The sequence below is a fragment of the Armigeres subalbatus genome, chromosome 1, assembly GCF_024139115.2.
Source record: "Armigeres subalbatus isolate Guangzhou_Male chromosome 1, GZ_Asu_2, whole genome shotgun sequence".
Lineage (NCBI taxonomy): Eukaryota > Metazoa > Arthropoda > Insecta > Diptera > Culicidae > Armigeres > Armigeres subalbatus.
Window position 1 is genome coordinate 217,570,873 of NC_085139.1, and position 13,052 is coordinate 217,583,924.

General features: G+C 43.2%; 1 protein-coding gene across 2 annotated transcripts in view; it reads right to left on the bottom strand.

Annotated features, from left to right (window-relative positions):
• Positions 1 to 1,713: 1,713 nt before the first annotated feature.
• LOC134210935 (ERC protein 2-like) overlaps positions 1,714 to 13,052 on the bottom strand; it is a 36,777-nt gene continuing 25,438 nt past the window's right edge. Inside the window, exons 2-5 of one of the 2 annotated variants that reach the window (XM_062687394.1) lie at positions 2,920 to 3,044; positions 2,632 to 2,853; positions 2,475 to 2,573; positions 1,714 to 2,417 (exon numbers count right to left, since the gene is read on the bottom strand). In XM_062687394.1, coding sequence (XP_062543378.1) covers positions 2,190 to 2,417; positions 2,475 to 2,573; positions 2,632 to 2,853; positions 2,920 to 3,044 — 674 coding nt within the window. In that variant the 3' untranslated portion in view covers positions 1,714 to 2,189. Of the gene's footprint in view, positions 2,418 to 2,474; positions 2,574 to 2,631; positions 2,854 to 2,910; positions 3,045 to 13,052 lie in introns of both variants that reach the window. The other variant, XM_062687386.1, reaches the window with a different exon arrangement.

Here is a 13,052-nt window from a genome sequence, read left to right on the forward strand (position 1 = left end):
CGTAAAGTGTTATAGACGCCTAAGCCTACCAAAAAAACAAACTTGAAAAAAAAATTGAACCACGGGAACACACCACTATAAGTCCCTACACCCAACCGGCGGTTGCTAGATTTTCTAACAATTATGTATAAGAATCTACCAAAACCTGTATAAGATCTGGGCATATGCGAAATTGCTAGATTCTTATACAAATATTGTATAAGAATCTAACAATTTTGTAAGCTTTTCTTACATTTTTTGTATAAGAATCTAACAATTTCGCATATGCCCAGATCTTATGAGGTACACTGGGGGAAGTGGAAAAGGAAAAATCGATAGTGCATGTTTGAATTAGTGTAAAACCAGTTTAAATGATCTAAATGCGTTCAATCAAAATGGGCTATCAAAAGCAGTCAATTTTGCACCAACTGTGCGGTAATTCATACCATTTTGGTCGCTTGAAATTTATGGAAATACCTAGATTTTAAAATTAGGAGTTGTTTTTCCACCTACCCTAGTGGGATGGGGTAAGTGGAAAACCCATGTTACCTTGACCTTCAATAGTGATGAGTAGTTACATATAACTAAAATCAATACGATAATTGCTTTGAGTTTCTTTTGTGGAATATTTTCATTACCTTAACGGAATAGATCCTCAGGGAATTCTCGTAATAGCTAAAGGATGGCTGGTTTTGCCTTCTCGAACACTAAGTGTACGTAAAATCTATATGCTCGCCCCAAAGATGAACTTTTTAAAGGAAAAATGGGGCTTATAAACTAATCAACTTAGTTTAACGAATTGAGATGATGTCTGTATGTGCGTATTTGTATGTACGTGTGTGCGCAAAGCACATACAACATTATCAGCTATTCTTAAGCACTTGTTCTTAACCAATTTGTTCGCAAAAAAAATTGCATTCAACGGCGAAACTTGCTATGAATAAACATAAATGTGAATTATAGAATATATTTACCTATCAGTGCTATTTTTGACTTTCTTATACATTTTTTTTCATAAGCGAAACATGTGAAAGGCATGAATACCGATAGGTGGATAAATCAGGCATTTTCTCATTTATATTAGTCCAATCACCACTGGAATCACAATGATAACAAAGAGGGAACATATTAAGATTCACAGCTATCGACATAAACCCTGGAGGATAGACAAAAATTTCGTAATTAGAACATTATCCACTTCCCCCGCAGTGTTTTATACCTGGGGTAAGTGTAAAATCTTTGAATTATTTCCATTCTTGGTACAAACCACTACCAATTGAATGGGATTAGTTTCATTATATTATAATGGTCACCTGTGATATAAATTCACTTGAAAAAGGGACAATTGGTGCAAATAAGAATTGATTTTATGAATGCAAAAATCAACTTTTCGCGAAACCTTAAATTACAGTTCATGTGTTAACCGTGTTAGTGTATGTATTATACAAATTTCAACACAGTATTTGTGTGAGCATCAAAGTATATTCTGACATAATGTTATGATGTGGTAAAAACTGTAAAATATGTACAATTCCACATTTTTTGAGTCGATTTTTACACTTACCCCCTTTTTCCACTTCCCCCAGTGTACCTTACAGGTTTTGGTAGATTCTTATACATAATTGTTAGAAAATCTAACAACCGCCAGTTGGGTGTATAATATTTCGGAATTAAATCTAAAAGTCTTATCGTTCGTTGATAATCAATGTTTATTAATGGAATGATATGCAACTATAGATACTTAGTAGGATAAGCTCATTTTTATACGAATAGTACGCGTTTGGTAACGGCAGTTTACTGTAGGTTAAATGTCGCTAAAAGCTATGAATATTACTTCATATGCTGCAAACATAACTATACATATGTTATAATATTACATTGTTAAAATTTGCAGAACAAAATCAGCAAAACAAATACACATTGTTCTACATAACAATTTAAACTATTCGCATTTGATGCACTGTACAACAACTCATATTCAAACAACAAAATCCAAATCTGCTCACAGACAATCTCATAACAAATCCCCATTTTCATTTCGGGCAAATCAACTGCTAATGAAGCACATTCCACTATTCTAAGAAATTATTTCACGGTAACCCGCCTGAACACGGCCGGGGCAGTTTGACGTAGTTCACGTGAGGACATTGGTGCTTTGGTTTCTGCTTCTGCCTATGATGTCCCTTCACGTACTCCGAAACGGCCCGCTGCTATTTGGCTGTCATACAGTTTTTGATCGGAGGCAGGGAGGTGGTTCCATGTCCACCACCTCCTCCACCGGTAGCTCCGCCGCCGCCACCGCCCACACCTCCATGATGATGATGATGATGAGCGTGATGATGAGCATGCTCCCGATGACCAGCCTGTTGCATACATTTGTTGTGCTGACAAATCTGCTTCCGCAACTCGGACAGCTTCTTTTCCATTTCCTTTTTTCGCTGTGAAATAAATGGGATATGGGGTTATCGATTCAAAGATGCTTTTCTATCACCAACCGCCACTTCATGTTCCAACTTGTCCTGGACAATGTGAATCTTCTTCCGTAGGTCCATGATTCCTCTGACTAGATGATCTGCGGTGCTCTTCATGTTTGCCTGATGATAAGTGAAGGTAAATGTTTGTTGCAAAACCACATTCTCAACAGTCCCTTACCATAATCTTCAATTTCTCCGGCGAATGTGGCAAACAGCTCGGTGCATCCCCCTTGAGCGGACAGTTCTCCGGTAACCGTGCCAAGCAGGGTCGCCTTCGTCGGCATCCCTCCAGGTGCCACGTGACGTGTTCGATTTGGTGTTGCAGTTTTGCCTTCTCTCGGCAGAGCGCCTCACCTTTGGCTTGCAATTCTTCCAGTTGCGTTTTGCGTACTTCATCGAACTGAAACGAACTTAAACTGTTAGTGCACCCAGGCTGGGATGATGGGCTTTCACAAACACTGCAAACCTTCGCCCTCCGGTGGGCCTCTTCCTCTTGCATGTCTCGGAACTTTAATGCCAGGTTCTTGTAGTTGGATTCGATTTCATGGCGTTCCTTTAGGACGTTGTTGATTGCTTGCAGCACGTGTATTTCTGCGGATAAAGAGATAAGTGGGAAACGGATTAAATTAGCCTTACAATTTGGGAATATCCAACGGCTACAAAAGTCAAGTTGAAGTGATTCAAAGTCCTTAGAATTTGAAATGTGTGTGTGAAAAAAAAAACAGCCGGTCAGAAGACTCGCATTTAGGAAGGCTTCATGGCTAGTTAAAGCTCGATAGACTTGGTCCATATAGATTTACAACGCATTGAGTATACCACATTTGAAACGCACATACTTAAGGTTGGTGGTTCTCTATATTGGCATGAAACTATATTCAAAGAGGGCTTCTGGGAGTCAACAATTTGCCGTCATCGATTGAAAGATCCTTTATTTTCTTATAATCAAACCCATTTTAAATCGGATATCACATAGCGGGGCACGGCAAATGCTGGGTAAAGTGTACCGTTGGTACTTCGCGTACCTGAAGGAATAAAATAGACCCCATCTCGTGGTCCTTAGCCTCTTACACAGCAACTCCTATCCCTACCTCCTCATGGTCCTGGCCGGGATACGAGCAACCTTAGGGAAGATCGGGTAACCAACCCCGGTGGGAACTATGGTCGTATGCTGACAGGGAAGGGGGGGTTTGCTCCTCTTCGGAAGTGCAAATCTTACTAACCTCTGTTCTGTTCTGCATGTCAGGATCGGCTCACACCACCGTCTGTTCTCCATGTTAGGGGCAAATGATCATCGTCCGAGTGCCAGCGACGGACTCTAAACTAAACTGTGCACACCATGTTACATCGTGTCAGCATCGAGAAGGCAGCCCCGGTGAGGTAGCCTACCGAAGATTCTACAGTTATCAAGAAAGGCAAAAGTAGAGCAAACGGATTGATTCAACGGCAACAGACCCGTCAACGAATAAAGGACAACCATTCGAAAGTCGATCTTGGGACGTGAGAACTTTGAATGAACCCGCACATGTTGGGCTTCTGGCTCGTGAGCTACAGAAGATCGGCGTGTGTGTGGCAGTAATCCAGGATATACGGTGGCCCAGAACTGGAGAACGTGAATTCCGGGCGGCGGATCCCATCGCGAACACTTAATCCAAGTACCACATCTACTATAGTGGCGGTGACAGAGCAGAACGAGGATTTGTGTTAAACTTAATGTAAAATTAAAAAAAAAACACACACAAATAAAGACATAAAAAAAGAGCAGAACGAGGAGTTGGCTTCATGGTGATCGGGAAGCAGACGAAGCGTGTTATCCGGTTAAAGCCGATAAACGACCGCATTTGCGTGTTGAGAATGAAGGGCAAATTCTTCAACTATAGCTTGATCAGCATCTATGCCCCAACGAACGATAAGTCTGATGACGTGAAGGATGAGTTCTATGAGAGCCTTGATAAGGCCTACGGAGAGTGCACAACACACGATTGTCATCGGGATGCAAATGCGCAGATCGGAAGAGAAAGTTTCTTTTGCCTTGTCATTGGTACGGAAAGCCTTCATTCCGCTACCAACGATAATGGTCTGCGACTTGTAACCTTTGCTGCTGCTAGAGGGATGGCAATAAGCAGTAAGTAAGAATATTCGCAAACACACCTGGCAATATCCGAATGATAGACCACGTGCTGGTCGACGGACGACATTTCTCGGATGTTACAGATGTATGGTCCACGTTGCTGAAAAGTACCACCAGAAGCTGGACGAGCGGATAGGAGATGCTACCGGATCTGGCGACGTCAACAGATTGTGGGAACATATCCACGAAGCTGTGACTACAACAGCGCAGGAAGTGTTGGGCACTGCACAGCGACGCCAACGAAATGGTTGGTTTGATGAAGAGTGCCAGCGAATGACGGACCAGAAAAACGTTGCTAGGAGTCGAATGCTAGTGGCTCGTACCGTTCCAACAGGGAACGAATTCACCTCAGAAAAAAGGCAACACGAAGAGAGTGTGATTGCTGAAGCGCAGAAGAACATGGAAACAATATGCGAAGGTTTTACGCAATTGTCAATGGAGTGCGGCATAAGACTGCGCCAGTGCCTGCCATGTGCAATGACCAAGAGGTGAATTTGCTGACAGACAAGACTATGGTGGCAGCTAGGTGGAAGGAGCACTTCGAAGATTTGTAGAACGGTGAAAATGAAGGTGTATTAAGGAGCAGGAGGGACCTAGTCGGCGACGGTCAAGCTGTGGAACCACCAACGCTGGGCGAGGTTAAGAAGGCTCTAAACGAGCTGAAAAACAGTAAAGCTGCTGGGAAGGGCGAGATCCCGGTCGAGCTTCCCAAAAACGGAAGTGTGCAGCTGCATCAATCAATCCAGCACAGTATCCAGAAAATATGGGAGGATGAAGAACTGCCTGCCGGCTGGTTGGATGGCCTCATATGCCCAATCTATAAGAAAGGGCACAGACTAGAGTGTGCCAATTACAGAGGAATTAATTTAAAACAAAAATCGAAAAAGTTATATTTTTTAAAGATTGTTCCGATTTTAAACGAACATCGGGTGAATTTTTTAGGCCGGCTTACACGTGCAACCCTTCTTTGTTTTTTTTTCGATTTCCAAAATAGTTATAGAGAGGCTTAAAAAATATGGGTTCTTTGGGAAAGTTGACCTTAAATAAAATAAAGAATCAATTGAGCGAATTAAAAATTTTAACTGGAAAGGGCAATCGTCACAAAGTTCGATGAAATGCGTTTTCATCTCTCAGACCCCGATGGCAGCCTTTCTAGCACATTTGAAAAATAAGAAAAACACCAAAAAAAGTTCAAAATTGCACTTTAGGGGGATAGATCTTACTTTTTCCAACAAATTATATCCATTTGCGGTAATTTGAATGCATTGCTGCAATCTTTGAAAAAGGAAAATTTGGCAAAAAACAATGTTTTTTTAAGAACTTTGAAATGCAATGACCGATCGTGCCAATTTTCAATAGGAAACAACTAGAACACAATCCGCGTCGATTGCAATCTGTTGCGCGCAAATCGGATAATGCGAAGTACCAAAAAGTGTGTCTCATATTTTTCTACATATTTTCTCATATTTTTCATACACACATACATACACACACATACAGACATCACCTCAATTAGTTTCGATTGGTATATAACACTATAGGTCTCCGAGCCTTATATCAAAATTTCGGTTTTGGAGTGATCCTATAGCCTTTACGTATACTTTGTATACGAGAAAGGCAAAAAATCACTCAAAAAGGTCTATTTTAAAATTCTATGAGCTCATTCGCTTTCCTCGTATGGAATGATTTATTCTAAAATATCGTGTACACGAACATACATAATCAATTAGACCGTGGGCAGGTTTTTGAAATTTGTTCTGCCAAAAGAAATACACTGTGAGATTTCTCGATGTTGAATTCTGGGTAATTTTAGTAAGTCGTTGATACCGGGCCTCATAAACCTCAAACCCCTTTGAGAGAGTGTATGTACGTACATGCGTCAGTATTGCATTGATGCCAAATGAAATGTGACCTACCCAGAAAATAAAAATACATTTTTTTCTGCGATGGTGTTTATAAAAAATGTATTTAAATAACTAAAAATACTCCCTCGTATATTTTAGTTTTTTTTTTGCACGAGAAAGGCACCAACACCGCTAGGTAGATTAATCAGGGTTTTCATGTAATATTCTATTTCAGTTGAGACCAAACACTGTACATTATGCTCGAACGATCGGGTTTCTATTTCTATTCAGAGGAAAACTGCAAAAAAAAAAAACAAAAAATACGGAGTTTTTTTTTGTCAAGAACCGGAATTTCATCTTTACCAAACATTTTTTTTTTCATTTTGATGCAATACAATACTACCGTTCAGACCGTTCGGCCGAAAGCCATTTGGTCGATCGCCACTAAGCCGAACAAACCATTGGGCCGTAACCCATCTGGCTGAAAGTCAATTGGCAGAACGAGTCATCCGGCCGAATAGGTTATTTGGTCGAATAGGACATTAAATGTTCTATTCGGCCAAATGACCTATTCAAATTTTGAAAAGTGAGAAATAAGGGGTGATAAGTGAGACGTACCACTACTTACTTTTCACAGTGAGAAGTGAGAAATGAGGAATGAGAAGTGAGGCATCTTGCTTCTCACTCCCCATTTCATACTTCTCACTGTAAAAAGTGAGAAGTGCAAAATGAGAAGTAATTCGTACCCCTACTCACTTTTCACTTCCCACTTTTTACAGTGAGCAGTGAGAAATGAAAAGTGAGTAGCGAGACGTCTCACTTCTCACTCCTCATTTCTCGTTTCACACTGTAAAAAGTTAGAAGCGCGAAGTGAGTAGTGACACGTCTTTCTTTTAACTCATCATTTCTCACTTCTCACTGTAAAAAGTGAGAAGCACGAAGTGAGTAGTGAGACGTCTCACTACTCACCTCACCACCAAAAATATTTTTTTTTACATTTTGATGCAATACCATCCTACCGTTCAGGCCGTTCGGCCGAAATACATTTGGCCGATTGCCACTAAGCCGAACAAACCATTGGGCCGAAACCCATCTGGCTGAAAGTCAATTGGCCGAACGAGTGATCCGGCCGAATAGGTCATTTGGCCGAAAGGGACATTAAATGTTCTATTCAGCAAAATGACTTATTCGGCGAAATGTCCTATTCGGCCAAATGTTCTATTCGGCCAAACGTCCAATTCGGCAAAACGTCCTATTCGACCAAATATCCTACTCGGCCAAATGTCCTATTCGGCGAAAAGTCCTATTCGGCCAACAAATGACCTATTCGGCCACATGACCTATTCGGCCAAATGACCTATTCGGCTATATGACCCCTTCGGTCAAATAACTTTCGGCCTAATAGTCTGTTCGGCCAAATGGTATATTCGGTCAAACAACTTCCGGCCTAGTGGCCTTCGGCTCAACGGCATTCAGCCGAACGGTATTCGGCCAACCGGCCTTTCCTCATACGGACCGAAAAGCCATATTAAAATTGATTTTAACCCGTATCGGCCTGGTTTTATCACTGTTCTGCTCGTACGAATGATTAAAAGAAGGCACATTATGCTTTGGAATACATTAATTAAGTAATGTCATTTTCACAGACTAGAGTGTGCCAATTACAGAGGAATTAATTTAAAACTAAAATCGAAAAAGTTATATTTTTGCCTTTCTCGTATATAAGGTATACGTAAAGGCTATATGTTCGCTCCAAAAATGGACTTTTTATAGGAGTCCCGGAGACCCATAGTGTTATATACCGATCGACTCAGCTCGACGAATTGAGGTGATGTCTGTGTGTGCGTGTTTTTTTTTCTTCCTAAACAATGGAGGGGGAATCTGCTCAACAGACATCCTGGGTTGACCAGGAAGTGCTGGGTTAGGGGCCACCTCCAATGAGGGAGGCAGGACTGCATCCCCGACCAGCTAAACCGTTTCTATTGCCGCCAAGCCCATCGTCCCTTCGGTACAACCAGAAAGTAATGCTTCAAAGGGGGGCCAGTGCATAACGCACCCTCGAGGTTAGCTGCGCGTCCTTGCAGCATCGAACATCGTGACTCGCTTTTTTAGAAGAACACCATGGCACCAGCCAGCCTTGACGAGGACCCCTTTCCGTCCTCGGGCTCGGTACCCGCCAGATGACCGACGCCGCGAAAGCGACGATACCATGTTGTTTTTCACGCGGCCACTTGTTCGATAAAAGGATCGAGTTCGACCACAGGGCACCGGTATGACCCATGAAGCCGACTCCGAACCCTTGGACCACCTCTTATTTGCGCCTGAACTAGCCATCCCTCGAGTCCACGCGCCACCTTCTGTGTAGCTCCGAGACGATTTGGACGATAGCCGATAAAACGGCGTTCCAGCCAACTTCATCTTTACACATCCTCCGAACTAGGTTGTCCGGGGTAGTGTCCAGACCACATGTGGCAAGCATGTGGTCACGCATTGTGCGAAAACGCGGGCACACGAACAACACGTGTTCCGCCGTTTCCTCTAAACCAACGCACACCGGACACTCAGGCGAGGCCGAGTGTCCGAACCGGTGTAGGTACTGTCTGAAGCAACCATGGCCTGTAAGGACCTGGGTCAGGTGGAAAGTGATTTCCCCATGGCGCCTCTTGACCCACGTACCTATCTCCGGTATCAACCTATGTGTCCATCTACCCTTAGTGGAACTGTCCCACGCACGCTGCCATTTGACCATTGAGGCCAACCTGACAGTCCTGCGGATGCCTCTCGTGCCGCGCATTTCAAAGCACTCTATGTCTTCACCGATAACGATGTCAATAGGCATCATACCGGTGATGACGCAGAGTGCATCGTGCGACACGGTACGGTACGCGCTCGCAACTCTTAGGCACATGAGCCTATACGTACTTTCTAACTTCGTTCTGTAGCAGTTAATACGCAGGGCCGTGCTCCAAGCTGGCCCCCTATACCTTAGTATGGACAGAGCAACGCTAGCCAGAAGCTTGCGCTTGCTGGCATAAACCGCAGAGCTATTGGACATCATCCGGGACAATGCCACTATAGCTGTGGAGGCACGCTTGCAGGCGTAATTGACGTGGCTACCAAAGGTGAGCTTATCGTCGATTATTACCCCCAAGAGTTTGATTGAGCGTTCAGAGGTGATCGTGCAGTTGCCTGCCCTTATCACCGCTTGCTGCTCCGACTTTCGGTTGTTAACAACAACCACCTCAGTCTTGTGGTGAGCCAGTTCTAACTTCCTGGAACTCATCCACTCCTCCACAATTGCGATCGAGTGGGCTGCAGTCAACTCCACCTCTTCGATCGATTCGCCGTAGACCTCCAGCGTAATATCGTCAGCGAAGCCGACGATTACCACGCCCACCGGGAACTTCAACCTCAAGACACCGTCGTACATGACTTTCCATAACACCGGACCCAGTATGGAACCCCTGAGGTTATGTCAACGCACTTCCCACTCGCCTCCGTGTCGTATACCAGTACTCGATTCTGGAAGTAGCTTCCGAGAATCTTGTACAGGTACTCGGGAATTCCAAGACGCAGGAGCGCATCTGCAATAGCTGCCCAACTGGCACTATTGAAAGCATTCATCACGTCGAGAGTCACTACTGCACAATAGCGAGCTCCCCTCCTCTTACGCTTGACTTACGGTCGACTTACCCTTTCGGAAGCCAAACTGGTTACTCGATAGACCATCCGCACCCTCCGTGCGTATCAACAACCTGTTGAGGATGATCTTCTCGAGCACCTTCCCCGCCGTATCAAGCAGGCATATTGGTCTATATGCCGACGGATCCCCGGTGGTTTTCCCGCCTTTGGCAATAGGACCAAGCTCTGCCTTTTCCATGCTTCAGGGAAGACTCCCTCGTCCAGGCATCTCTGCATGACAGATCTGAACATCTCAGGAGCCTCAGCAATGGCCGCTTTGATGGCCAGGTTCGGAATACCATCCGGTCCTGGCGCCTTACCTACACTAAGGGACTGTGCAATCCCCGCAAGTTCCGCCACAGTTACTCTTCCCTCGTCGGCCACCCTGGCTCCTGGCAGCTCCACAAAGGGAGGCCAAGGGCTTGGGTCATGACGTGGGAAGAGCCCCGCGATGATCCTCTCCAGCATCTCTGGAGACCGCTCAGTAGGGGCCATCGCCCCACGTGTCTTGGCCATTACGACCCTATAGGCGTCACCCCATGGATTCAAGTTGGCACGTGTGTGCGTGTGTGTGTGTGTGTGTGTATGTGTGTATGTATGTATGTGTGTGTGTGTGCAAAACTATGCAATAATGTCACTCATTTTTCAGGCACTTATCCTTTACCAATTTGCTCGCAACAAGTTGCATTCGACGCATAGTGCTGTCCCATTGTTTCCTATTGAAAATTGGCCATATCGGACTATGGGCTCAGAAGTTATGGCCAAAATACAATTTTTTTATATCAAAAACTAGCGCGTGAAAATTTCTCACTCATTTTTTAGGCACTTATCCTTAACCGATTTGCTCCGCATTCGACGCGGAATCGTGTCCCATTGTTTCCTATTGAAAATTGGTTATATCGAACTATGGGCTCAAAAGTTATGGTCAAAATACTATTTTTATAACTCACGAGAAAGGCTCCATCACTGCTAGGTGGATTAATCTGGATTTTTTTACATGAGAAACACACACAAAATTCTCACTCATTCTTCAGGCACTTATCTTTAGCGGATTTGCTCGCAACAAGCTCCATTCGACGCGGAATCTTGTCCCATTGTTTCGTATTGAAAATTGGCGGAACCGGACTATGGGATTCGGAGTTATGGCCAAAATACATTTTTCCTTACATAAAAAAAATCTCACTTATTTTTAGGCCGATTTGCTCGCAACAAGTTTTCGATGCAGTTCGATGCAGAATCCGGTCCCACTGTTTCCTGTTTCCTGTTTCCGGATCGGACTATGGGCTCAGAAGTTATGGACAAAATACTTTTTTTTCACTAAAAGTGCGTAGAAATTACTCACTCGAAAGAAAACGAGAAAGGCACCATCACCGCTAGGTGGATTAATCTGGGTTTTTGAAGATTGTTCCGATTTTAAACGAACATCGGGTGAATTTGTTAGGCCGGCTCACACGTGCAACCCTTCTTTGTTTTTTTTTTTCGATTTCCAAAATAGTTATAGAGAGGTTTAAAAAAATATGGGTTCTTTGGGAAAGTTGACCTTAAATAAAATAAAGAATCAAAGAAACGCCTGCTTTGAGCGTGCTTACAGCGGCACACTAGGAGTTAACTTTTGGAAATCAGTATGGCGAAAGGCATCTAATGTTAAATATTTCGAAATTAAGCACCTTTATCGAAAAAATATTTGGTAGGCGTAGTAGCGGACACCTTCCTACATAACCGGTACCAAATAGTTTTTCATGAAAAGTTCCTACTGTTGAGAAAACCTGTGTTAGATGTCTTTCGCCATACAAACTTCTGGCGATTAACTCTTGCCGGCTATTTGCGCATATACGATAGCGCCTGGATGTGGTAGCGGCGGGTAGAAAATCAGCCACTGCCAATAATTCATTGAGCGAATTAAAAATTTTAACTGGAAAGGTCGATCGCCACAAAGTTCGATGAAATGCGTTTTCACCTCTCAGACCCCGATGGCAGTGATAATGAATTATTGGCAGATGCTGATTTTCTACTCGCCGCTGTCACATCCAGGCGCTATCGTATATGCGCAAAATAGCCAGCATGAGTTAACCGCCAGAAATTTGTATGGTGAAAGACATCTAACGCGGGTTTTCTCAACAGCAGAAGCTTTTCACGAAAATCTATTTGGTACCAGTTATGTAGGAAGGCGTCTGCTACTACGCCTACCAAATATTTTTTCGATTAAGTTGCTTATTTTCGAGATATTAAACCTTAGATGCTTTTCGCCATACTGATTTCCGAAAGGTAACTCCTAGTGTGCCGCTGTAAGCACGCTCAAAGCAGGCGATTCATTGATATCGAATTGCATGGACTGCTTTGTCTCTTTCTCGCTGCGAAGGAATTAGAAAACAACAAGGCCACTAAATGCCAGAATTTATGGAGAACGAAAGAGAAAGAGATTTTTCCGTGCAGTGCCCTATACCTTTACGTTACATGCAGAAGTAATTATATTGTTAGCGACTACTTCGATTGATATTGAAATTTTATTTATAAAAAAATCACTCAAAAAGGTCTATTTTAAAATTTTATAAGCTCATTCGGTTTCCCCGTATGGAATGATTCATTCTAAAATATCGTGTACACGAACATACATGATCAACTAGACCGTGGGCTGGTTTTTGAAATTTGTTCTGCCAAAAGAAATACACTGTGAGATATCTCGGTGTTGAATTCTGGGTGTTAGTAAGCCGTGCAGGCTGTATCCCGGGGCTCAGAAACCTCATACCCCTTTGAGAAAGTGTATGTACTGACATGCGTCAGATACCAAATGAAATGTGACCTACCCAGAAAATAAAATACAATTTCTTCAGCGATGGTGTTGATAAAAAATATATTCAAATAATCAAAAAACACTCGCTCATATATTTTAGCTTTTTAGCACGAGAAAGACATCAACACCGCTAGGAGGATAATCAGGGTTTTCAT